This window comes from Callorhinus ursinus, unplaced genomic scaffold (genome assembly GCF_003265705.2).
Source record: "Callorhinus ursinus isolate GAN/ISIS: 27379988/994484 unplaced genomic scaffold, GSC_fseal_2.0 scaffold13, whole genome shotgun sequence".
In the NCBI taxonomy this organism is placed as follows: Eukaryota; Metazoa; Chordata; class Mammalia; order Carnivora; family Otariidae; genus Callorhinus; species Callorhinus ursinus.
In genome coordinates, this window is record NW_027397075.1 from 27,310,842 (window position 1) to 27,337,950 (window position 27,109).

At 45.1% G+C, this 27,109-nt stretch overlaps 1 protein-coding gene across 1 annotated transcript; it reads right to left on the minus strand.

Moving 5' to 3' along the window:
* DPT (dermatopontin) lies at positions 1-27,109 on the minus strand. The gene is made up of 4 exons (XM_025878037.2): positions 26,717-27,109; positions 14,847-14,972; positions 4,215-4,322; positions 1-1,146 (listed from the first exon to the last, which is right to left on the minus strand). The coding sequence occupies exons 1-4, from the start codon at positions 27,019-27,021 to the stop codon at positions 1,080-1,082; spliced, it is 606 nt and encodes a 201-aa protein (XP_025733822.1). The 5' UTR covers positions 27,022-27,109; the 3' UTR covers positions 1-1,079.

Genomic DNA, 27,109 nt, shown 5'->3' on the forward strand with positions numbered 1-27,109 from the left:
TAGTGAATGTTAACATTTTTATTCCTTTTATGATGAAGAGAGTACAAAGGGCTGGGGACAGAGACATCACAGGAGGAAAGATAGTGTTACCTCTGCAAAAAACACCCCTGAACTATCAATAGAAGGGAAGTGGAGTCTCAGGGCAGCCTTTCCCAGGTGAGTTTGCCAGTAAGTCCCATGGCTGCAGGCATATGCTAGCCTTCCTGGGAGTCCTGGACACAGCTCCAGGTGCCAGTGACTCAAACTGCCCTTTCTATGCCCAAAGCAATCTGGCCACTCTTTCTTTCCCTCTAAGTTCCTAACACGAGTCCCATGCTCTCTGTCTTCTTCCTTGTTCCCGTCTGACTTAAGCCAGATTTGCATAGGTTTCTCTGAGTTCTGCATCATTGTCATTACTGGATATGCCTACAATCTTCCTTCAACTCAGGAAATTCTTCCAATGCTAAGGTTTTCAGCTCTGCCCAGACTCTTTTATTCCTCCATTTTACCTCCCTGTCTCCTCCCTCCTGGAGCACAGAACTCTGCACTTTGGACTTCCAGACAAGCATGGCTGATGTGGTGGGGGAGAGTGGGCACATGTCCCTTCAAGGCTTGGTGAGGACCCCTGGTTTCATTCAAACACACTGACCTGCTAAGAACCTTCATTGATTGCCACTTTCTTCAGTTTCTGCCATTCACACAACTACACTGAACCTCTTCACAGATATTGCTCAGCCCCAGCCCTGCCTGTAGCTCACTTGGTAGCAAAAGCTGTGACAGGTGCTCTGGGAACCAGGCTTTTTTTCTGGCTGTGAGCATGCACACTGTCTATGCAGGGTGCAAGAAAGCCATTGTCAGTCATATAAAACGGTTGCTATGGAACATGTTGAAAGTGAGAACACGATTTCATTGTGGATTTTATTATAAGTGTGATACTAGTCAGAAAGGCCCAGAAAGCTGGTGCTACAGCCACTAACCAGCTCAGGGAGAAGAAAAGAGCAACAGAAACCACATCGGAGCTCCAGTTGATGTTGATGTCTGTGGACATCCTCAGGTTTCCTGGCCCCCTTCCCCTCACCTAGATTTGGTAAGTGGCAGATCTAAGCATTTGCAAATTCACAGTCATAGTCAGTCATCCGGCACATTATGAACTTCCACTGGCGATCCCTGTGGGGAGAGAGTCAGAAAGCCAATGCCAGTGAGAAAAATCGCTGCTGAAGGAAAAGCAATGAACAACCTCTGGAGAACTTAGGAACACAAGGGGCACCTGATCTCACCTCTGTACACCATTTAATCTTCACCATGATTCATGATTTGGGTGGAGAAGCAGACTCAGAGAAACATGTGACCTTCTTTAAGATAATGAGGTGACAACTTCAGATTCCAAGTGTGTTGAACTGAAATCTTGCTCTTTGTCTTATACTACAATATCCCCATAACTACTTGCCCATAACCCCATCAGAGGACATGGCTGTCACATCATTTGCAAAGTCCCAACAAAGGGCAAAAATAAAGAGTCATTCCATATATGATCATGCAAATCCTTCCAAAGCACAGCTGGGTAAGTTAATCTTTGAATTACCCTTCTCCCTTTCAACCTGCAAGGCTTCTTCCTAGGTTGGTTTATCTTAAACAACAACCAATACCTAGAAGGTCTCCATCCAGCCTCTGATCTGGAACGTGGGACTGACCCCACTTAGTTCTAGGAGATACCTCTTGCCAGCAGCTAGGGGACATGCTGGTCAGCCTAAGTCAGGCTTTGTAGTTCTGAGTCTGCTGCTCTAAGTCATTTGTTTGCAATGATTAGGAAGAGGGTCTCCTGGTACAAGTCCTGAGAGTCTTGGTGCCCAACTACTTATTAGTATTTATTCCTACAGCTGTCAACAGAGGACAAGGCTTCCTTTAGATGGAGATTAGCAAATCGGTGGCGTGCATGTTTATCAGATGAATTTCATTACTGTAGGCAAGTCTTACTTATCTGTATACCAACAGACTGATAAGTAGGCTCTTAAGCCAGGCATTCACACTACTCTTTCAAGAGACTGTTAATTGATGCTGAGCAAATTTTAAACTTGGTCCTAAGAGAACCAAGGGACTCAATCAGGCTCAGTCTTTGATTTCTTTCCAGGACAGTGGTTCTCAAGCAGGGACACTTTTGCTCCCCAGGGGGATTTTATTTGTTACAACTATGGGGGAGGGGAGGTTACTACTGCCATCTAGTGACTGGAGCCAAGGATGCCGCTAAACATCTGGCATGACAGGACAGCCTCCTGCAACGAAGAACTTGCCTGTCCCAGATGCTCAGGCTGAGCAGCTCCGTTCCAGGAGGAACCCACTCTGATTTGCATATGGAAGGAAAGTCCCTGCCCAGTAGGTCCTGCACTGATGCTATTTTCTCCGAGGCGGTGGCCTTAGCATCTTTCAGCAGAGCTGAAGGAACACATGCTGTGGATCTTTAAGCCACCGAATGTTAGTGACAACAGCAAAATCACAAGGGCATGTTCATTTTAAACAAATGCATGACACGATAGCTCAGTTTTCCAAGGTTCTGGGTTAATCTACATAACTGAAAAATTTCAAGCCACTAGGAATTGGATATTTTGATATGTATGCAGTGAAAATATCCGATTATATATATGTGTATATATATATATATATATAATTTTGGATGGTATCCTTTATTATATTCCTTCTTGCCTTCTTAACCAGGCAATGCAGAACTGATTTTCTTATTGACATGGAGACATCATTAAGAATTTGAACGCCCTACTGCACTGTTTTCCAGTCTGCCCTTGGGGGTGACACACTTGCTAATTATCTCCAGGCTCCCATGGTTTTGAGTTCTTAAGTCTTTCCTTTTCTTAAATATATTTTGTGTGTGTGTTATGTCATTTAGCTATTCTCACTGGTGAAGAGTTTCATTTTATGTATTATTTTCCCTGTTCAAATTTTAGTTTTCTGCTTCTAGAAAATAGATAACTAAGCTACTTAAAAATGGATCTAAAATAAAAATGATTAATGTGTGAGACATGAGGGGCTCTCTTAGGAATAAATATAAAGGTCTTTGTGGAGCCTGCACCATGTAGTGTGCCTTTTCAGAGCTATTTAATGTTTGTTCTATTGTTTGTTTGTTTTTTAAGATTTTATTTATTTATTTGACAGAGAGGGACACAGAGAGAGAGGGAACACAAACAGAGGAAAGGGAGAGGGAGAAGCAGGCTTCCCATGGAGCAGGGAGCCCGATGTGGGGCTTGATCCCAGGACCCTGGGATCATGACCTGAGCTGAAGGCAGACGTTTAACGACTGAGCCACCCAGGGCGGCCCTGTTTTTGTTTTTTTTTTTAAATTCTGGGTCATGTTACTTTGGTTAGGTGAGATGTCATTTCACTTGAAAACATAAATATCCCTGAAAGATAAGTCACACATTCATCATAGTCCATTATTTAAGGAGTTAATGTAACTTTTGTTCTGTTTGCAAAACGTTTATTGGTGACTTTTCAGGAATTCAGGTGCTGTGTAAAGTGATTATCACCTGACTGAAAATACCTGAATTTATCGACACCTCTGTCTATACTAGTTGGGAGAAGAGTTCTCATGTTCTTATTGTTTTGTTTTGAATGTTTGGGATATGATTGGGGAGCTTATTAGGAAAGGAGATGGAAGAAGTTTGTTTTGCCTTCAGGTTATATAAATCCTCCCCTTTCCTTTCTAAGTATGGTGGAGTCCCTTCCCCTTCTCTGCTCTTCCTCCCTGCAACCCAAGATGGGGGTCATCTAGAGACCAGCATCGGCATCCGTGGGGGTCCAATTTGACAGTGGATACTCCTTCAACCATTTTTGCCCTCTCTTCCTAACATTGGGTCAGAAAAAGTGCTCTTTGAAGTCGAGTGAAGGACAGAGCTTAGAACATCACGGGAGACCAAGCTGAGGCTCTTCTGCTCTGAGTGGCCTGGAGCCCATCCTCATCTCCAAGGGTGAGCTATTCCATGAAATGGGTTTATGAGAATAGCTCCATTCCCATGGCCTTTCACCTCTCAGTGAATTCTAGACCAAGTAGAAATAAAGTAGGGACACTACATCAAAAACTAATGCTGTAATGTATGGTGATTAACATAACATAAAAAAAAAAAAAGAAATAAAGTAGGGAAAATCCCGGATATAAATTCCTGCTGACATGGTACTTGCTCAGAGCTGGTCCCTGGCTCCTTTAGCTCCTAGCCCCTGGGAAGGCTCACCTTTCCACTGCAGAGAAAGTGGTGGTTGCTCCTCGCATATAGTAGTCGTAATTGTAGGAAATCATGTCCATTTCTTCCCCATAGTGGCCTGGATATTCTGTGGTCAGCCTATGCGGGAAGAATAAAAGTTTAGAGAAAAAAGATAAAACACACTATTATTACAAAGAAGAGATGGCATTTGAACTTCACGGGAAACGCAAGCCAGAGTTAGATGGCCTCCACCAAACCATTTCAGGCTATGAAAAGATGGGTGGCTTCCTCCGGCTTCTCTTTTCTTCTTGTCGTTAAACTACACACTGAAAAAGATGTAGCTAACTCCCCAGGCCTTGAGGAAATATTAATTAATATCAATATTAGTCCATGCCATTTAAGTCTGCTGGAATCATGTTTCCAAACTATGGATTGTGATTATTAGTGGATCATGAAATCAATTTAATTGGTTCTTACCAAATGAGCTTTAAAAAAGAAAAAGTAGAGTAGAAAATATCAGAGCAGACACTAAAGATAAGTTCTTGTGTATGTGTGTAAAAACTTTGTTTCAAATATACTGTATATGTGTATTTATGATGCATATATGGTGTGACAGTTTAATATGTATTTTTTACTGAGTCATGATTAAAATGTATGAAAAATATTAAAGTGATATTTAATCCCCACAAAATTCCCCTTTTCCTTGCCCACCATTGTTTTGTGGCACCTGAAATAGTTCCTGCTACGTAGTATTTGTTGAATAAATAAATGGCCTTGGGAGAGTCACTTAATCTTAGTTTGCCGGTCTACAGAAGAATGAAAGTTACCTTATAGGTCTGTCCTTGAGACTAGTACCGATGTGTGTGACGTGTAAATGGTAGGTCCCCTTTAATATTAAGTCAATTCCAGGCATCTCTCTAGGTTTGCTGTGGTCCGCCTGGAATAAATCTAGAATCTCTTGGTTCTCATAAGGGGATCTTTGGGACAAAAACAGTCTTTTCAGTGTGATATGGGTCTGTCAAAGTCTTTATCTGTATCTCCAAGGCAGTTATCGAGCATCAGTAATTTCAACTGATTTGGGTTCACCAGGTCATTGTATGTTGTTGTTGTATATCTGTTGATGACAGAAAGATGTTCTGCGATGTAGACTTAATATTGCAAGGATTGTCATGAAATCTTAAAAAGACTGATTTATAAACTGGAAGGTCTCCTAGGAGGATCTCAGTGCTTAGATGCAGCAAGATCAATGGTTAGCTCAGGATAACATGGAGTTAGCTAGAGCCCTGAAAGCCCATTCTCTAAGCTTACAATTGTTTCTTCACATTTTATAGCTGTCCTTGTTCTGAGACTTTTCCCAATACATAGTTATGCTTTATTAGGATGTCAAGCCCAACCCAGATTGGGTTATATGTGTTTTCACTTAATGTATTCATGAAGGGAAATAAGGCTCTGCTAATTCAGAAATCTATTTTGTGCTTCTAAAGAGACCCAGAACAAGGACTTCTTCTTTCTAATAAAAGTGTTAAATGACTCATAAATGGACTTAATAGGGCCTCACTTGGATCCCATTGATTTGTGATCCCTGAAGATTCTAACAAGTGCTAGACTAAAGTTTATCCAAAGAAGAGGCATTGGTGGGAAATGTGAATAATGCAAATTAGGATTAAAAGACATCTGGTAGGAGGTGTTTTCCTTACTTCAGGGAATACAAAATATTTTCCAGAACTTGGAAGCACTCTTGGGATTCAATGTATAAAGCTAATTGCCAAACATTTTGATATGTTCTAAGGCAGAATCTACATATGGCAATACTGCACTAAACTGAATATAATTGCCAAAATTATTTGGAAATAACCAGCCTAGATATTTATTTTTTAAGTTTTTGCTGATTTGATGTCAGATTACTTGGTTAGTTAAAGAAATTTGGAATAAAGTGGAAAAGAGAAGCTTGCATTTAAAAAAAAAAGCATGAAGTTTTAAGCTTCAAAGGGGAATAATTTATCCAATACTTTAACTGGCATTCTCTATTGCTTCATTTTTGGCAGTGATCAGATACTGGCCCCCCGATTAACTGGACAGTTTGTCTGGAAGCCTCTCTGGGGGTTACTGCTATTCAGTAGATTTCTAGATTGCCCTAGAGAAGGTGTGGTGCATGCTCATTGGTACATTTCCAACTTGGTCTCAGCTGGGTTTTTGTTTTACTTGATTTTTGGTTGTTGTTGTTTTGTTACAAAACTGTGAGATAAGTTTAGCCTATCTTACAGAACCTTGGATTAAGGGGACCAGGGAAGGAATTTGGATATTGACAGAAATTATGCCTACTTTATGAAACTAAAAACAAAGAGGAAAATGGCCCAAATCATTAGTAGAAAGTGAACCTCGCAAAGACCATATATAGAGGGGACTGCTGTTTCAATATGATCTAAGATTCTGAGTTTTAGAGCCAGATAGATGTGCCTCCATTCAGTTCTTGACAACATCATGCACACACAAAAGTTCTCAATAAATGAAAGCCCCAGTAATAGCACCTCTGAGAAAAAGCAGAATTTAAACGGTCAGCTAGACACTGAGACAGGGCATAGGGACTTGTCAAGAAATTAAAGGAGGCTACAAGGAAGTAGAAAATCAGGGTTTAAGAGAGAAAAAAAAAAGAAAATCAGGGTTTCATAAGCGGTGGCATTGGGCTTCCTGAGGGCGGGTGGGGAAGAGTTCTGTGTGGTTCCAGCTTCCTTGTGAATTACTAGGTCACTCCAGGCAGCTTTTTGGCAAAGTATACTTCGTACTAAGCATTGTCATACATTCTTAGACCAATTACAACAATCGAACAAGCCTTCAGCTTGGTAAGATGAAGGGAAGGGTCAGTCAGTAAGGCGCCTTTATTCAAAACACTGAAATGGGTATATAACTGAAGCTCTTCTTTTGGGATCCTTACATACCCTTTTCCAAAGAACTTGTGTGTGTGTGTGTGTGTGTGTGTGTGTGTATGTGTGTGGTGTGTGTGTGTGTGTGTTCCTCCTATCACTTCTGGATGAGTGACTATTGGGGTACACTTTCTCACCCCATAATATTTTCTCTGCCAACTGCAGGCAAGACAAGACAGACAGAGAACTTGAAAAGAGCTTGAGAAAAGCTTAGCAGGAACTTGATAATGTAGAACCACTTGCACAACATCTTAGATGGGGTTGAATGAGATGGAAGAAAAGTAAATAAATCTTAGGAGCTGAAGACAACCCAATCAAACTGAAGTGATTTTTAAGACTGATAGAAGATATTCTCATCTAAGATTCTTAATGCACTGAAATTATCAACAGATCCGACTAGAATCAAAACATGGCAGCTGAGCGGTCTGTTATCAGAATCGGAGCTGCCTGCCGCTGAGAGATGACCTAGCTCCTATGCTGTGAAAATGGGACAGAGCCAGCCCAAATATACGTTCTCACACCCATTTTAAAGAAGGGAGTAGAGATACAGTTTAGTTGGATAAAGAGTCCAGTTTTACTTGTTGTCAGAAGTTTGATTGAGGACCAGTCTTAATAGTTGAAAGAAGGGGTGTTAAATCTATTCCTCTCAGAAGAGAGCAACTCAGTGTAAAATGGCATCAAAATCCACCTCTAGGGTGCCTGGGTGGCTCAGTTGGTTAAGCGACTGCCTTCGGCTCAGGTCATGATCCTGGAGTCCCGGGATCGAGCCCCACATCGGGCTCCCTGCTCGGCAGGGAGTCTGCTTCTCCCTCTGACCCTCTTCCCTCTCGTTCTCTCTATCTCTCATGCTCTCTCTCTCAAATAAATAAATAAAATCTTTAAAAAAAAATCCACCTCTATTAGTGATTAAGGGGCAGTTAAACCTAGAGTCAAATTTCACAGCAGCAGGATCTGTTTGCCACATGCCTGATCTGCTGCCAGTGAGGACAACTGGATTACAGTCAGCTAGGGTCACATCCTCCACCATATTCTGCTTCATGGGACACCAGAGAAGCACACCCCACAGCCTCCCTACTGTAGGAATTGGAAGAACATCCATCATTTACACGTTAACAAACCAGAATGGGGGTGCCTGAGGAAGCTTCAGCTTTTCTCTAAACAAGTATAAACTGAGGATGTTTTCTGACCCATTCTTTGGTGAGCAATCCACGTTCAAATAACATTTTTGAGAAGCTTCTTCTGGTCAACCCAACCTCTAATTCTGTTTTGCCCCTATTTTCTCCACTTCCCAATCAGCACCTTATTTTAAATATCCTATTCTAATGTCCTGTTACTTATCAGCACCACGTATGTAGCATTGATTAAAAAAAAACAACAGGATTCCTCCCCCCCAAAACAAAACAACAACAAAAACCCCCAGGATCCCATAAAAGCATCTTGTTTCATGATGCTGACCAATCTGGTGAGCTCCTTAAGGGGTCAGTGGTACCTGGCAGCATATAAATCTTAACAATCTAGTTCACAGTGGCATGGACGAGAAATTCAGCCTTCGTAGAATTGATGTGTTGAGGTTGGCTCGCATTCTACTACCAGCTACAAGGAGTATGTCCCTCTCGGACAGGCAAAGCAGTGAGAAGTTCTTAAATAAACAGAATTTGTTCATGATCAACCCTCTTGCATACTACTTTTCCAAGGAAGCTAGCAGGAATGAGCATATTTCAGGTTAGGCTAATTTGCTAATGGCCTGGCATCCCCAATAGGAGCTGCATCAGAACCTGTTTGAATTATTTTTGCAAAGGTGAGAAAGATAAGACCCAAATGCAGTTATGCATGAAGGAAAGCACCTGCAAAGGAGCAGCCACCTGGCTTCCCCCGCCAGAGAGCTGGGGAACTGACCCCGTGGGTCTGAATGACCAGGTCTCTTGTAGCCACCAAAGTGCCCTTCTCTGCACTAGGGAGAGACCCTAGACCTTGGGGGGATGAGAAAGAACCTTGCATGTTCATGTCTGTCTTCTTGCAGCATTTTGGAGATTTATATTTCAAATGGTTCAAATATGTATCACCACAGAGGAAAACATACTTCCAGAGATATCTCTGACTTAAATTAGAAGGAAGAAAACCTCTAAATATTTTCCAAATTGCTCTCTTGGAACCAAGTTTCTAGCTCACTGTCCACGCCCAGGGCTGCTCAGCAAGCACATTTGTTTCCATCCCTACTGGCTTTCATCAGCCACATTACATCATGGTCACCTTGCTCCTAAACACTGATGGGGGCAACTCAACCTCCAACATCTCTGTTCCAGCTGAAATAACGCCTTTCTTCTTTGTTTTCTCCCAGATGCCTACTGTGTTGCTACCTGATACTTCACCCGTGTGGGTCTTACTTTCTCCTCTGGATTGAGAGAGCTCAATACCGTGTGGAAGCATGCAGTTGGGAGGCAGACAGGACTGTTTGAACAGGGTTTGGAACTTTGAATGGGTCACAACTTCTGCACCTCACTTCCCTCATCTGTGTGAAAGTGCCATATTTTCTGTGTGTGAGAAGTGAATGAGCTAACACATGAGCACATGCTAGGTGCTCAATAAATTAAAGTATCGCCATCATCATTACAGGGAACAAACGGAATCAAAGTCTATAAATTGTCCTATTTTATATCCATTCACATTGGCTGGCTGATTAAATATATTAATGAATGGAGGAATGAATGATTGTCTCTAGATTCCAGTAAAGGCAAGTAGCTAAAACGGAGTGTGGGTGACTTTATCTCTATAATAACAGCTTCCAACTTGCTCAGAGGAACCATCATAGAAGCTGCCCTTCTTACCAGCCTCTGGGCACAGTGCTGAGTGACACCTGACCAGGGGCGGGAGGCAACAGAGACAGCCGTAGGGGTGCCTATGACGTCATTCTTGTCCCTGCCATGATATCATGGGGGACTGGTCATGCAAACATCACCCATCTTGTATTAAAATCGGAGCCATGAGGTGAGGAGTTACAGATTAGCTTTGATCGAGTTTTGGGGTGGAGAGAGGAGAAGAATGTTCTAGTTAGCTGATTTTGTTGTTGTTAACTAGAGCTACCTAGGAATTAAGAAAAATATTCTCTGGTGTAGGACTTGAGCTTCAGGGAGAGAGGGGAGATAGGCAGTGGAGGAAGTGATATGCAAGAGTCATCAGATCTCAAGGTTGGGAGGAAACTGAAATGTCATCTATGTTGATTCTGAGGAATAACATTCTTTTTTCATCAAAACATAATATGTAATAAATGTAATGAAAGGCCACAGGTCTGGAGGAGAACCATGGAAAAGGAAATTGATGCTCAATTCAAAACCGTCGGTTCCCAGGACCCAGAGCCTGTGCCTGGCCAGCCCTGCACGCCGGTGGGAGACAGTCTGGTGTGGGGCAGGCAGCAGCTGCAGCTGCTTGGAAACTGGGGAGTTATTACAAAAAGGCTCTGAAGGGTTGCGGCTTCTTCAGTGACATGTGTTTGTGGTTTGTAGACGACTGGTCTAAGAATGTGAATTCTCATATATAAATAAATATGTGTAAAATTTATATATGCATCCAACCCAGTGGGGACTGTTTAGTGACAGCATGTTTGAATCTATCAGAAATTCACTCTCTGGCCAGAGTTCAGCGAGGCTGTAATATCCAACGAGAAACTTCTCAGTCTGAAGTGAGAGCCGCACCTTGGTCCCCACCAAACAAATAAATCTCGTACTCATTTGGGAGTTGGTTGGATGATTTGTATTGTTTTCCTGCCAGAGCAGTGCCATTTCTGAATCCTTAAATGTTTGCAAACACAAAGATGATTGATGCCCATTTAGCTAGTTCAAAAGACGGTCAGGCTCAGTGCTACAGAATGGCTTTCGAAGTGGGAGAGAAAAATGTCCCCACCCACACGTGTCCAGTTCCCTGGGAGGTAATTCAAGCCAGTTTAAGTGACATGAGGGAAGGCTTCAAATAGGAATGTTATCAGCAGTTTTCACAGTGGGAAGCTGTGGGAAAAAAAACTTCTCACTCTGACGGGCTGTTAGAAGGATCAAACAAAATAATGCTTGTGAAAGAATCCTTTTCAACTCTAAAACATCATCATATCAGTGTCAGGTTTCACCACTGTTACTGTTCCTACGGGCCTGCAACATTCATTCAAGAAATTTATTAAGGGTCTCTTTTGTGCCAGGCAGTACGCTGAGATGCTGAAGAAATGAGACTTAATTTTTGCCCTAGAGGTTTCATGTAGTTTAGAAAGACATAATATAATGTCATGACTCAGGCAATTTAAAGATGCCACTAAAACGTCTAGACACTGCAGTGGGATAGTGAGTCATGCACTGCATACCATGGTGCATACTGCAATCTCATTCTGCTGCTTCTCCAAGTTTCCCTTTGAAAAAATACCATTTCCTTAGATAACCACAGTGGCTCTCAGCTCTAACACCGTGCAGTCAGAAATAGATGCAGCTAAGCAAAGTCTTCCTCAGAGGGGACTTGCTTCCAAGTTGACTTGTTGTGTCTTTCTGAGTAATTCTCTCCTCTTTCCCCCCATGGGTTCTGCTGACTATTAATGACATGTCTCGGTGGTGGAGGTGGGGGGGAGGAGGGCGAGGCAGGCCATTGCAGACCAAGGCTCTGGGTAAGTTTTGCCACTGGGCTCTGAATGTCTCAGGTAACTGAGGAAAAGATGCTCATCTCTAACCTCAGGATTTTGTTCCTACGTATATATTTCCCTGTTCATTAAATTCTTAACATCTTAGTAATTGGTGGGCTGCATCTAAGAGAACTTGAAAAGTCATTTCTAAAGTATGTGAGCCGAAGGACATCCAGTGCTTGTGGGGAGCAGGAGGAGCCTGGAACCCACCCTGCAAATGACCAGTGGACATCTGGAGCATCATTAGAAAATCAGTGGAATTTTGAGACATAAAATTCTGGATGTCTTTTGGGTCTCAGCATTCAAAGAAACAGGGTAAACTTCAAACAACAATGCTCGGGATAGTGATGCAGATCACAGACTCCACAGAGTCTAGGGACTCTGGGAAGATGAGCTATTTCCCCTTCATCCCACCCTTACCTCCATTCACCCCCACCTCTGCTGTGAGGCAATTTCTCCAAAATGAGTGAGACTCCGTTTCTTGCCTGCCTTGTCACCAAAAGCCTTGGGCCCTAAGTCCACTCCCTGTTGTTACTCTGTTTGGCCAGAAGCCAGGTGACCAGCCAGTGACTGTGTGACCAGTAGAGGGGCAGACTCTCCCACCTGTCTTGGCAGAGAAGTTGGTCCTCACAGTGATGGAATGGGCTCCCTCCTCTTCTGCCTGGGGGGCAATGAGTCAGTGGCCCCCTAGTAGACTGTCCAAGTGGACCATCTCTTGTTTCTCTGCACTCTGTGCTCCAGCCACTGGTTCTGCTTCCTGCAGGGTGATCCCACCCCTGACTGTGATGATCTTGGGTAGAATCAGCCTTTGAAAGGCCTGTCTTTCAGTGAGGAGGCTGGGTCTACCCTGGAGCTGGGAGGGCTGCAGGGGACAGGTCAGCCCTGTGTGATCATAGCCAGTGGCAATACCAGACATATACTATCTCATTTTATCCTCGCAGAATTAGGAAGTAGGCCAAAGTTATTCATTCATTCAACAAATGTTATTGAGTGCCTAATAAGTGCTTGTTACTAGTTAAGGGCTTGGAATATATCAATATAGAGATCTTTGCTTGTATAGAGTTTACATTCTAGGGCAAGGATGGGAGAGTGGGATTTAAAAACAGAGTTAAAAAAACAACAACAACAAACTTTTAGAGTAAGTAAGTAAATTATATTTTCTGGACCTCTTCACCTTATTCTGCATGCCCTTCAGAATCATTTATTCCAGTATTCATTCAATAATTATCAAGCAGACACCACATTCCAAGTATTACACTGGGCACTGGGGATGCAAAGATCAATGAGTTCCCTGTATGCTCCAGAGGCTCCCAGTCTAGACCCAGTCCAAATGGAGTGCACTAAGAGCTGTAACACATCCATGAGGGGCAGAAACTAGGGTCCCCAGACACCTGGTCCTCCCACTGTCCTTAGGCTGTGCATCCTCCCCACAGCGGCCCTGAGGTTTTCCTTTGGAGCCTAAGGGGAAGTCTTGCTAATGTGGTAATGGATTAACTGACTATTAGTTTGTTGCTCTTTCGGATAATTTATTTACATTTTAACTGGCTTTTAATGCCTCTCAACAAGGGAGACAGATTTCACCATGGGGGAGGCTTTCTGTTAGCAGACTGGGGACAGGAAAATTGGGGAAAGCCCTGCTTCTCAGGTCACAGTGGCAAGGCAGGCTCCTACGTTCTCTCCCCACTCAGTGGTCCCAGTCATCTTTAGGACCTTCAGCCTGTCTTGGAAGTCAGTTCTGGGCATCTGGATTGCCTTTTGCAAAAGCACCTTTGGCGTCAAGGAATTTTTAGGGCTCAAAACAACCTCAAAGATCTTTTCGTGGCCTTCAAGGAGTTTGAGGGCTCCTGGAAATTCTGTGTAAACTTTTGTCTAAATACGCTGAAGTGGATTTTCTTTTTCCTGAAGACAAGAGTTCTAGCTTCCATCAGATTTTCAAAAATCTCAGAGACCCAGCACAGCTGGCCATCATTTTAAGTGATGGACTTGAGGCCCAAAGAGAAGGAAAGTGGCATTCCAGAGACAGCACAGTTCTGTCCTAACACCCTAGCCATGCCTGCTCACCTGCCGTGGTGGGGTAAGAACTGCTTTACGAGGGCAGCTTTGGAGAGCTGGAGCAAGCCCCTGCTCTATCCTACAGCCACTGGCTTTGAGCTCTGAGTTCACTATTTATCATTACTTTAAACAGAAAACTCTTAGCTTTTGGAGTTGCCTATGCCGAGAGCCATGGTGCCCTGCTTGGGCATCCGTGAAATAATACTGTCCGGTGGCAGAAGAAAGCATAACCCACAAGGCTGTCCTTTCTAGCACCACACTGCAGAGAGATAAATCCCTTGAGTGAGCCACACTTCAAACACTTCAAAAAAGTTGACACTTAGGATCCCTTTGTCCAAGGCAGAAATGCCTGGCTTGTTTTTAGACTGAAGAACTTGGGACAAGTTGTGTTGTCAACACCCATTGGAAGTTATCTGGGTAAATAAATATATACACATTCTCCTAGTCAATTTGAAAACTAGGTCAGGGGATATTTGGTATCAGCCCAGGGAGCAGGAAAGAGCAAAATTATACAAACTGGAATTACAAATTGATCTAGAAAACACTAGCCTCTTTCTTTGGTCTATAATTATAGAGTATGTTTGCTACCCTGACCGGTGACAAGGAAAAAATAGGTTCCCAAACAGGTCTAACAGCCTTGGATGTGACGAGAAGTTATTGTGATAGAGGGAAAGAGTACTGCAACAGGAGTCAATAGATCTCAGCTCTAGGGGTGAAACTCCCACGACATAGCTGCATAATTTTGGACAAGGGACTTCCTTGTTCTATAGTTCTGTTTGTTCCTCCCTGCCAAAAGAGGGGTGTAGATGCATTGGCCTGATGAACTGTGAGGTCCCTCCCAGGGACAACATTATTCTAGCCTTTTCATGAATTTTGTACATTCGTTTCCTTCTATCTGCTGCCTGCTGCATTCCAAACTTGTTCGTGACAGCCCAGGCTCATCTGAAGTCAGAAATGGGGACCGGAGCACCCCGCCCCCACCAAGCTGCCCTCCAGCCCCAGGAGTCTTGAGGCGTTGCTTTTGGCTGCCAGGCTCACCAGCAGGAATACGGACATCTCTTGCTGTAGCGACAGCAGTAAAATTGCCATTCCCGATCCAGCACGGACTCAAAGTAGCGGCTCTGGAACCCTGCCACCAGCCCGTTGTTGGAGCATGTCTGGTACCTGGAGAGAAGAGAACAAGTGAACTAACGGCAAGGACACCCAAGACCCCAGCTCCCACAGCTCCTGAGCCAGGCCATGCTTTGACTGACCTAGGTTCCTGACAATTTATGCCTCTTGTCTTAGAGAAGGAGGGGGAGGGGCAGAGGGAGAGGGAGAATCTTAAGCAGGTTCCATGCCCAGCACTCAACCCCATGCGGGGCTCAAACCCAGGACCCTGAGATCATGACCTGAGCCGAAATCAAGAGTCGGACACCTAACTGACTGGGCCATGCAGGTGCCCTACTTTCTTCCGTTTCAATGCAAATAATAAAGACTTTGCTATATTTGTGGAAATAACATATGCTCACCTTTAAAATTCAAATGATTCAGAATATTTCAGCTGAAGGAAATTGGGAAGCTCAGCTCCTGGTAGACTTCTATGAATTTATAGTTAGAAGCTAGCATAAATGGATGGATGTAGAGGCATCTAGACTTTTACAAATGCAAGATTGTATTATTTATGCTACTTAAAAGAGAATACACTTTTACTTGAATTTAAAATAAAAAGAAGACAAAGAGAAACACAATGACTTGATTCACTTCAAACAACATTTCTTTTGCTCAAGAGCAGAGCCCTGGGAATTTGCACGGGGCACTCATTCACTCAAGCCCCACGTACCTGCAAAGCCCAGGTGGGCGTGGCACTTGGTCCAGGGCACCCGCTGGGAAGCTGGGACCACATCCCCAGGTTCTCACCACTTACCCAGGAATCTTCTTATTGCCCACTTGACTGTAAACTCTACGTGGTCGGGGCGGGTTTTGCTTGGATTTATCCTAGTGCCCACAGTGGCTCCTGGCATACGGAAGCGCTCCTTACAGGGTGGTGACGGGACAACCGACCTCCTCAAATTCCCTGTAGGGGTCTTTTTTCTGTCTTAGATGCTCTGTTCTAATTCTTCAAAGAAGGTGACCCTTCCTCTCTGGTCTACAGACCCTCCCTGCGGCCACGGGCATTGTCACTCTTTGTTTTTAGCTGGGCTGCTGATGCCTCTGGGGGTCAGCCCCTTTTATCTTCACAGCACCTTCCTAACTAAGCATTGGCTTTGGACAGTATGATCATTTCTTCCTTTGTCCCACCTTCAGTACTACTTTCTCCCATCCCTGCCCCAAATCCCACCAGTGCCCAAAGTTTGCCACTTTCTGCTGGATGATGAGGATGCTGTTGCCCACCCGGCCTTATGCGGGGTGGGGGGTCTCTCATAAGTCCTTCCAAAACCAGTCCTTAGCTCCATCAGGTTCTCTGCATATTCCCCCCACCTCCCCAGCCATTGATCATGTTCCGTCTCATGAGTGAGTGGAACAGGCAGCTGCCTATGTGTCATGGCTTGAAAACTTCTGGAACACAATCCCATTTTCCAAGTACAGATAAATTCCCAGGAAATATAACAGATAAAGTAAGAATAAGTGCTCTGTGCTGATAGGTGACAGGGACCTTGCTGACACACAAACTATAAAACCATCGGTGGCTTCTTTGTAATTGCCAGAAATGCTCTTGTGGATCTGATGAAACTAGGTATTAAATATATTTCATGACTCTGATTGGAAGGCACCTGTCCTTTTCATTCATTCACTATTTATTTGTTTATTCATGCATGTTTACACTCAAATATGCATGTATTTATTTGTTCACCCACTCAACAAGCTTGTACCCGGCGATTCTTCTGTATCAATCACCACGCTTCCAAGCTGAGGGCACTGAGGGATGGGCTTGGTATTTGGCTAGTCACACGTATTAGCTGTATTAGCCCGAGGTGCCTGTCCCTGGGACTTGTAAGAGGTTCTGACAGACCCTAGAGAGCTGAGTTATGGAAGATCAGGAATGCAGATTAAAATGTGCATTGAGACCCATGCCCTTGACGCACTAGCCTTCTTTGCTCTACCACTGCTCACAGCTCACCAGGAGTGGTGCCACTTTGGAAAACATCTGGCACATTTGGGAATGTGATTGGAATGGAGTGTTTGGGTCCAGGACAGTGGATAGTCCAAGATAGTCTATTATATCCTAACTCTAGCAGTGTGAGTGAGAGCTTTTCAAGAGAAAGCCCTAAAAGTTGTAAATGAAGTTTCTGTGATCTTCCTTCTTACCATCATGACAATTCTGGCTTCCTCTAAAACAGCCCTTTCAAAACCAAGCCAGTTTGCAGTTTCCCCGTGGTTGTTGTTCCAATTGTTTGGATTTGTTCTGTGCACTCGGATCACCACAGGGGACAGTGTTCTCAGGGTGGTAAGTTCCCTTAAGTAAAAATACGTGTAGCAAGATAAGCTGGCCTGTTCCATGGAGTACCAGTTCTGAAGGAAATCCAAGTTCCATGAATTCTCTGCCAGCTGTCAGCCAGGCAGCCTGCCCCACGATCCTGTATGGGAAGTGTATGTGTCACTCCCTCACACACCACCTCAGATAATGCTGCCCTGTGAAGATTAGAAAACCAAGCAGAGTTCTCTTCCAGCTTCTGTCCCATGGTCATCCCATTTTGGTAGAGCAAGCATGCACTGGAGTTTGGCAGTGCATGTGGCCAACACAATGAAATCCAGAATTGGATTTTTGTTGGGGTACATTTTCACACTCATGTAGGGATCAGTAGAGCAGAATGGCTAAGAGCATGGACTGTGCTGCTGGACTGGCTGTGTCACCTTGGGCAGGCTTCATACTCTCTATTGGCCTCAGTTTTCTCATTTGTAAAATGGGCATCATTATAGCACATACTTATTTAAGTTATTGTGAAGACCAAATAAGACAATGCATATATATTCTGGTGCTTAATAAATTCTTTATTATTGTCATCATACTTTCATTTTGTCCACTCGACAATTGTGAATGTACTTGGCCAAAGCTGCCTTGGCTCCCTAGTCTCCAGTCAGAGCAAAGCTGGTGGACTCCAGTGTATTCCCTGAGCTGTTGTTTCCCTAAAACCAAGCTCACGGAGGTTGGCTGTCTTAGTTGCTGACACACACCCACTTCGTAGCATAGATACTTGAGTGGATGGTAAAGTCCTTAAGGGAAAAGATCACTCAATCTTCAGTTTGAATTCCCCATGGGGCCTGAAAAGGTGGGTCTAGCAGATGTTTAACAGAAGAACGAATGAACGGATGACTGGTCAGGCGTCCTCCAACACCAGAGGCAGAGTTGACATTGAAGAGCCCATCACTCAGATCCAGAAAGGGCCCTGACACTCCCCCCCAGAAGTTTCCAGGATCTGGAGTGAGTGATGATCTCCCCACATCCACCTTTTCCCTCAGGAACCAAGCCTGCTCCGGCTGAGGGTGTGAAATGAGCAGAGCTTTGGGCCTTCCTCCCCTCCATTCTTATCCCTTTCGATCAACTTTTTGTAAAAGCACCTTATTTGGCGAGACTCACTTAGATATTTGGCCACATCTGCAGGATCACAAACATGGGAGCAGGCAGGAGAGAAGAGGGGTGAGGGCAGCTGTGAACACGAGGGGCATGGGGAAGCAGGAGAGGGCTGGCATCACTGATGGGATTCAAACTCAATTTTTAAAAAGTGGCTGGTGATGAAAAGACACACCAAAGGCTCTGCTCCACTTCTCAGCACCGGCTCAATACTCCTGAATGGGCCCGCAGAAGAGTATGGACCCAAGACTGCAGGCTTCTGGGTGGATTGTGACGGGACCCCAGCAAAGCCGTGGGCACGGACTCCCTGAGAACGTCCCCTTGGAATCTGAGTCCTTGGGTGCCCTGCTTCAGAAGTTGTCTACTCCCCATTTCAGAAGGCAGACTTTCTTTCTCACCATCCCTTTGAAGGCTGAAGGCTCAATTTTGTTTCACAAACTGGATCATTGTTGGCCCTGCTCCACCTAATAGAAGAAACTTTCTAGAAGGCAAATCACAAGGCAGTTAGTTATCCCTTCCCTGACAAATATTCAGGGACCTTCTCTGGGAGGGTGGCCTTTTGAAAGTGGCTTATCTTGGGACCATCCCCCGGAGAGCAAAGACAGAAAACTTCCTGTGTCTGCAGCAGTAAAGCAAAGAAGCGACGGGGTGCAGATGAAAAGCTGTTGTTGAGGAAGCAGCAGACCCAAGTTCTGTCCCCACCCTGTCATTACCACACTGTGTGGAGCCTTATTTAAGTCACTCTTGGCCAAGATGGAACCAGGAAGAGCAGGATCCAAATGCATTTTTCTGAGGCCAAAACTGTACATGAGCTATCAGGGAGCACAAAGGATTGGTCGAAGACTGTCTTCTGCTTCTGGTCCATTCTCTGGCCAGGCTTTCTCTCTGTCTCCTGTAGTCTTTACTGGGTCCAGGGCTCTTGGTCAGACCAAGTGATGGAGGTGGGGACTGGAAGGTGTGCATATGTCTGGTCTTGTTGGTGAACCCTTCTGTGGAGTTTTAGTGCTTCCTTCCAGTCTTTACTGGTTTTGGCCCAAACTTATAAAAAGTTCAAACTTATGGCGATGGGCCTGGTATAGAACAGGGTAAAGCAGCGCCATCTTGGTCAAGCTTTCATAGTCACATCAAATGGGTGGGCTGGTTGTTCTGGTCTCTTTCCTCCCAGTTCCACAGACATGCAAGGTGCTCCAGGCCTGTTAGCCAGTCTCCAACCACACAGCAGAGATGGAATAAGAGCTCTCTGGATTGCGGAGACCATGTGACACAGCCTCCATTACTCTCCCCCCCCCATTTTCTCCCCCAATCCAGCTTGATGAGGGCTTAAGTTCCACCAAGAGAGATTCTTTATTTTAGAATAAAGCTTTGAGTCCTGTTAATTCTCTTTTCCCCAGATTAATCCTTTGAGTTGCTCTAAGGCATTTATAACATAGAGCACAGGGTTTTAGAATGTTCCTTAAATCTTCTAACAAATCCTCATCAGAACCTACTCTCTGCCTGGTACGATGCTTGGTCTAGAATTCTTTCCAGAGGGCTATACCAGTTAGCCAAGGCTATGGCAATACAAGGGATTGGAGAGAAGAAGTAGACTGGCCCTCCAGTCAGAGAAGAGAAGCAAGAGACTGGGTGCAGACATTGGGCCAGGGAAGTGGCAAGAGGCAGAGACAAACCCAGTTTGGGGGCAAGGTGCGATAGTGCAGAGTTTCCGGAGGTAAGTGCTGCGCTGTTGAGCGCTGGGCCTTCTGCCACTCAGGTGGGGACGTGAACAATCTGTTTGAAGAGCGCTGCACTGAATGCAGTCTCTTCTCTGCCTGCCCGCAACTGAGGAAGAGTTCTGTCTTCTCTGCGTCTGGTTTCAAGTCTGCCTGCCTGTCTACCAGATTTCCAGATGGTGACGCACAAATGGCTTGCCGAATAGCTTCTCTGGATTAAAAAAACAACAACAAAAAACAGCGGGACAGAGAGAGAAAAACAAATTCTCCCCAAAATACCAACTCCTGCCCCATTTTGGAAAAATACAAGCAGTAGAGACTATCCCAAAGGTGTCTGAGAAGATCCGGATTATCTTGTGTGACGTAGTAATGTCTTGAGATCAGTTATGGCCTGAGAGCAAATCCAGGTCATGGAGGGATCTCAGCCTCAGTGACAGGAACCCACGAACATCAATTATCACAATATTTGTTAACCCAGAGATCTAACGCTGCCTCCCTGTCTATCTGAAAATGTGACCGATATTCAAGACACTCATAACGTACGCTTAGATATTTATAGATCATAACTGAATTATATGTTCCCCAAACAAAGTGGTACACATACATCAGGGGCCTTTGTAATGTAGCAATTTATATTTGAGCCCCAGCTTTAAAATGGACTGTGTGATATGTATCTCTTTGAGTTTCAGTTTCTACAGGCTAGTCATAAGAGTAAAAATAAGTAACCTTTGTCAGGGACTTAACGGCATGCCAGGTGTTGTGCTCAGCACTCTAACCCGGGCTCATTATTTCAGTCATCAAAACAATGTCATGAAATGGGCTCGCATAACCAGTTCTCGCCACCACCAGAGTGTGACACATAAGGAAACTTGGGTTTAGAGATGTTATGTGATTCTCTCAAGGAATGAGAGAATGAGAGAATGCTTATATAATATATAATGCCTATATATTATCTCATTTACTTCTCACTACACTTCTGTCTTTGTAGAGGTAGAAACTGGGGCTCAGAAGGTTGACATAACTTCCATGAGCATTAGTGGGGTGGCATTTTGAGAATTGCCCTGTTTGACTGCAAAAGTTATCTTTCCATTACTTCAAGATAACTTGAAGAAACACACACACACGGTGCACACGCACACGCACAGAGGAAGATATCCTAACTCTGTGGAAATCCTTATTTATTGGGAAGATTATGTCTGGCCGGTAAACCCCACACAAGAAAATCCCCTACCGGGATTAGTGAAACTTTGCCAATCTTATCAGCACGGCCAAGAGCCATTTTTGCAAAACTCAAGTTCCCCCAGACACCTGATTCCTAGTACTTAGAAGAAGAGTGACCTTGATGGAGAGTTGGCAAGAATCCTGGAGCTGCCATAGCCCTTCTCCCACACTTGCCTTCTTGCCCTCAGAAGTCACTCTTACATGGATGTGATATCTTCTTTAGCCCAGCTTTATCCAAGAACAGAAATGACACCAACATTTCACATCGGCCAGCACTGGGGCATCAGAATGTCTGGCTTGGGCCCTGCCCTCTACTGCTCACCAGCTCCCAGCGGGCAAGTCTCCCAATGCTCTGAGCTACAGTCCCTCATCTGTAAAACAGAGAAATAGTAGTGCCTGTCTCCCGGTAGCACCATGAAGATCAAATAAGATTAGACTGCAAGTAACTCAAGGGCATAGACCATATGGCATTCATCTTCATGATCTTGGAGTCTGGCACAATTTGTGATCAAAAGCATTTGGTAGTGAATGAATGAGCAAAGGAACATATAAATGGGGAATGCTTATAAACTACCAAGCACCGCAGAAATTAGGCGTAGGGTAATAGCACCTACATGGAATGCACCTATCTCATGGGTTTTTCAATTGCTGACTCTCTTGGCCTTCATTCCTCATCTACGATGCAAGGACATTGGTGTGGATTTTTCTCCAGGCCCCTCCTGGCGCTAAGCTTCTTTGATTCTGTTGCTGTTTGCCTTTAAACTACAAGTATGTACTCTACTAGCCAGCATCCTTACTTTTAAAAATCTTTTAAGTTTGAAGTGATTTTAGATTCACAAAAGAGTTGTTCCCCTGATTTTATCTTTCAGAACTCTGGTTCCTTGATCAACACTAAGGAATTATCACTGGTACAACCCTAAACTCCAGACTTTGTTTGGATTTCATGTTTTCTTACTAATGACCTTTTCTTGTTCCAAGATCCAAACCAGAATACCATGTGGCATTTGGCCCATGTGGCTTTTGAGATAAAGAGGTCACTGTTGCATTTTTGAAAGCTTATTGGGACAGTAAGATTTGGGGAGTAGTGGGATGGAAATCTAATTAAGAATTCATCCTGAGGTAAGTGTGTCCAACAACCTCTGTGCATGTTTTAGAGAACTTCAGGAAGTCTCAGAAGACCATCCTGCAGGGCAGCAAATGCAACTAGCCAAAATGAGAGGTGAACAATAAAGCTGGGCCCTATATTGTAGGTAATGGGACCCTGAAAACCAAAAATATGAACAAAATGGTTTCCCCTGCAGGAAAATCTGCAGGCTTCTTTGTTGAGTGGCGGGGGGCGGGGTGGGGGCACTGACTGGGATTTGAACTACCCAAAGCACTCACTAGTCTGATTTAGTCTTGCATACATATTTAGTGGTGCTACCATGCACCGACATTATTCTAGGCCCTGGGGAATATCCTATGCAGCGTCAAATAAGACAAAGTCCCTACATTTGTTAAGCTTGTTTTGAAGGAGACAAACACTATACAAATACAAATCAGCTAATGACAGGTGCACCGCAGCAAACATAAAGCAGGTTGGGGAGTAGAGGGTGGGAAACTTGGGTTTAGACAAGGTGGTCTGAAAAAGACTCTCAGAGGAGGGGGGCGCTGTGTGTCCTGAGTGCTTAGAACCATGAATCAAGGGGATTGCTCTGTACGACACAGAGCCCTGCTCTCCAGTAGAGTCAGATTATGGCAAACTGGGTTTCTGCCCTCTATTCTCAGCTTCAGATTGACCTTAATGCTAACACAGCTCTTGGGACAGTTTTCCTTTCTCCTCTTCTCCGTCGCATGACTGGTCTTTTGTGAATTCATAAATTTAAATTGTCAGCTCTAAGAGAAGCTGCCATTTGAAAACACCTTCCTGAGATCCTTTGAAACCCAGGGCCCTCGCCAGGGGAGGTTAGGGAAGCAGGTAACAACAAACAGAATGCTGTTCCTTTGAATTCAGGCTCCATGTAAATCTGGCTTGCCCCAATACCAGCCTCATCCAATTCCAGATTCATTAAACCTTTATTGACCACCTGTGATGTGCCAGACATTTCTTTACATTGAGATTTAGAGTCCCCCCTCTATACATTTCTCCTGCACACACACAGTGACACCCCCTATTGTGAGGCGGGTGCCGCACCCTCCTTTTTTTCGGGAATGAGGAATCAAATGCTCAGGACCACAGGGCTAAGAGATGATAGAAACAGGAGCTGTGAATCAAGATTTCCTGGTTTTAAGACCAGAGCTCCATCTACCACATGACAGCTCAGCCTCACTAGCAAATTCCAGCTTCCATTTTGCTCCACACAGGACCCACCTGTCCTCTAGCCTGTGCCACATCGAGTTAGAGATTCCCTGAGAACAACCGAGGCGTGTCCTGAAATGGCAAAGTGCCACTCTTGGGACTCAGGGAAAGCCTCCTGGTGGTCATTAATAGGGGAGTCAGCTTGCACACTCCAGAATATGGCACCCGAAGAGGTGGTTTTCTACAGAGAAACCATAGCGAACAGCAGTGTTACAGGCCACCCAGCCCATGCTTGGAACATCTTTTATTTTATTGATTTATTTTTAAAGATTTTATTTCTTTATTTGAGAGAGAGTGAGCAGGAGGGAGAGGGAGAGAATCTGAAGCAGACTCTGTGCTGAGCGCAGAGCCCAATGCGGGGCTTGATCGCAGCACCCCGAGATCATGACCTGAGCTGAAGCCAAGAGTCCGACGCTTAACAGACTGAGCCACCCAGGCGCCCCCGTGGAGCACCTTTTAAATCTGTGCTTCAGTTAGCCTGTGTCTTTAATAGGTCCTATGTATCATTGTCAAATCTGTGTTTTAGACTCCTCCTCCCTCTTAAAATAAACCTGCAAGCTGATTCACTTATATGAGGCAGCCAAATTCACAAAACCGTCCACAGCTCTTCCCCCAGAGCAGATTACAAGCTTGCAGCCCCTGGGGAAGTCTAACTGCCCCTCACTCAGCCTATGAGCAAATTCTTTCCTTCCAGATTTTTCACTGGGACTGAAGTCTAAACTCAAAGCAATAATCATCTAAAAAAGTGTTTCTGGGGTAATTGGTATCAGACCTGGGGCAGTTGAGTTTTACCATAAAGTAACTGTTTTTCATGTTTGTGCATTTTTCACTCTGTGATTAGCAGAGTAGGAGGCAACAGGGGGTGGAGAGGAGAAGGAAAATCGTTTGAGCCAGCACAGCCCAAAATGTGGAGGAAGAGGGTGGAAGAGTGATCTTGCCCATCAGCCTCTTACTGGACTCCCATTGGCCAAACAAAACCATCGCATGTCCACTCCCTTCCTCTTTTGCTTTGCTTCAAACAGTCTGGGAGTTAATGACAAACCAGATGCAAGTTGGCAAGTTTAAAACTAAACATCATTTGCCTTCTCTCCCTAGCAGGGATAAACACAAGGATCAACAGAATGCAAGAAAAATCCAAATGCATTTTCAAGGCCAAACAGAGCATGCGGTATTGGAGTTGTGGATTCTTCTGAGATCATGTAGTGTGACCACTCATTTTCCAGATGAGGTGGGAGCCTAGAGAGTTGAACCCCTGGGGCAAGGTCACGTGGTCTTTAGAAGCTGGGTCCGAATCCAGGCCTTCTGACTCCGAGCCCAGGGCTCTTCCTTTGGGGTTAAGAAATCATCTCTGAGTGTTGTTTTACTATATGGCTTTAAAAAGGGGCCCCACCCATATAACGGCCCCCTAGATGGGTGGACTAAGGTGGTGCTGTGCTCCATGCCAGGCAATGGGCCTGGCTAAGGGGATCTTTGAGGTAAGGCTGGACTCTGAGTTGGTCACCTTTCAGAAGGAGTTTTGAATAATTAAATCTTCTCACCAGAGGCAGTGGGGTAGACAAGGGAGGCCCAGTAAAGGGCCCCACCTGCAGCTGCTTATTTGACCCACTCCCATTCCTTCCACGGGCTGAGTCCCTCCTCAGTCACAGTAACCAAGCTGGTCCCCAAACCTCCCGGGCTCGGCTTCCACTATGACCTTGCAGATCCCATCCTCCCAGGATGAACCACTTCCCTGAGTCGAGTCCCGGCCCCTGGCTGGGCCGATGGCCCACATCAGGCGGGGGCAGCAGGCTCTCGAGAAGCTCATCACTGTGGCCAAGCACATACACTTTGGAGTTAAGACTCACGAGATCCAAATCCTGCCTTTACCGCTTTTGGGCTGAGGAAACACTTGGGTCTCCAGACCACAGTTTGTCTACCTATAAAATGACTTATAGATTTGTTTTAAGCCTTAATGAGATAATCCATATAAAGCATCAGCATGATGCTACCTCAGGGTAAGTACTCAATAAATGGCAGTTGTTTTGACTACTCAGAAGTCCCCTCTCTTGCCCAGCTCCTGCACACACGCGTCAGTGTCTTTCCCTCCCAGGGTCTCATCATGGTTCAGTCTGCTGATTGCACGGTCCCCCAGAGTTTGACCACCCCTAACCCACTCTCCACCATGTGCTGCTGGAACCCTCACAGAGTCCTGCTCTCCAGAAAGCCCAGTGGCAGCTGGGCTTCTTCCTCGCTGGACCTGCCTCCCCCAGAGCCCACATCCCCCATACCACCCCCCAGGGGTCCTGCCCCCCATGCAGGCTGCATGAATAGCCAGTCTCACAGGCAGTAGTACTGGGATGGGCTCCTGACCAAGCTCTGGGGCTGCGACTGTCACACCCCACAGCCAAGCACTGGCTTGGACCATTTCCATGCCATTGATTGTGGCAGAGCCCAGTCAGGTAAGAACAGCATTTCTCCCTAAAAGTCTTTAGTAAACTATTTTCTGGCAGTGAAACCCACTTTAAATTCAGACAGAGAGAAGGACCTTGGTTCCTACAACCAAGAGAGCACATTTTACCAGGGCAGTAGAGAGGTATTTCATTTCCCTTCTTTTTGCCTAAATTTCTTTGTCCCCTCTCCCGCATCCACTTGTTTTAAATCTGCATTTCTCAAACTGTCCACAGTGAGGGTCCAGTCATTTATTGTCCCCAAACTCTTGTGGACCAATACCTTTGCAAAATAGTAAAAATAAATTACTACAAAACGAAAATGCCATTTGGACATCACAACACTGTAAAGTGTCTTAAAAACTCTCAATTCCTGTACTGATCTTTTTGCAGGCTAGTAAACATTTTGCAGACCCACGGTAGTTCCTGGACGAAATTGAGAGGAGGGCTGCTTCTGGAAGGAACAGAACCACAGAGGAGCCCATCTGCCGTGGGCGCTCCCCATCCTGGGTTTCTATCCTGTCATGTAGCCAGCCCTGGCCCCTGCCCCGAGAATGAGTTCCCGGCCCCGTCTTTAGAGGCTGGGGTCAAGTGGCCCCCGGGGGGCGACGAATGTGCTGTCATGGCCGTGGCCCCCGCCCAAGAGTGCAGGCTGCCCTTACCACTCCATTCCAGCTCTGTTGATTTCCTCCCACCAGCACTCCGTGGGCTCCCCGAGGTTCTGTGGCGTGGGCATGCAAGCGTAATTCCACTGTCTGTCCGAGCCTTCTTTCTTGTTGAAGATGCTCCTTACGGCCACCACCACCTGCCCATGGGGACACTGGTAGCTGAAGCCCTGCCGGTTCAGATTCACCCACCCATCATCACTGTAGTCGTGGTACTGCTGGTACGGGTACCCGTAGTCTCCATACTGGCCCCAGGCCACGGTGACCAGTGGCAGAAGCACCCAGAGCAGAGTGAGGTCCATGCTGCTGGGCTTCTGGCAAACACTGTCACCCTAGGTCTGCTGGGCTGACCGTTTTGTACAGCTGCCGCTGACATGTGGCTTCCAGATG

Excerpts from the sequence above, each read along its gene's own strand:
- DPT (XM_025878037.2), bottom strand. The coding sequence starts at position 27,021 with ATGGACCTCACTCTGCTCTGGGTGCTTCTGCCACTGGTCACCGTGGCC. Across the intron at positions 4,323-14,846 it reads AGATGTCCGTATTCCTGCTG|GCTGACCACAGAATATCCAG; the intron begins GTGAGCCTGGCA and ends CTTCCCGCATAG. Across the intron at positions 1,147-4,214 it reads ACTTTCTCTGCAGTGGAAAG|GGATCGCCAGTGGAAGTTCA; the intron begins GTGAGCCTTCCC and ends CTCTCCCCACAG.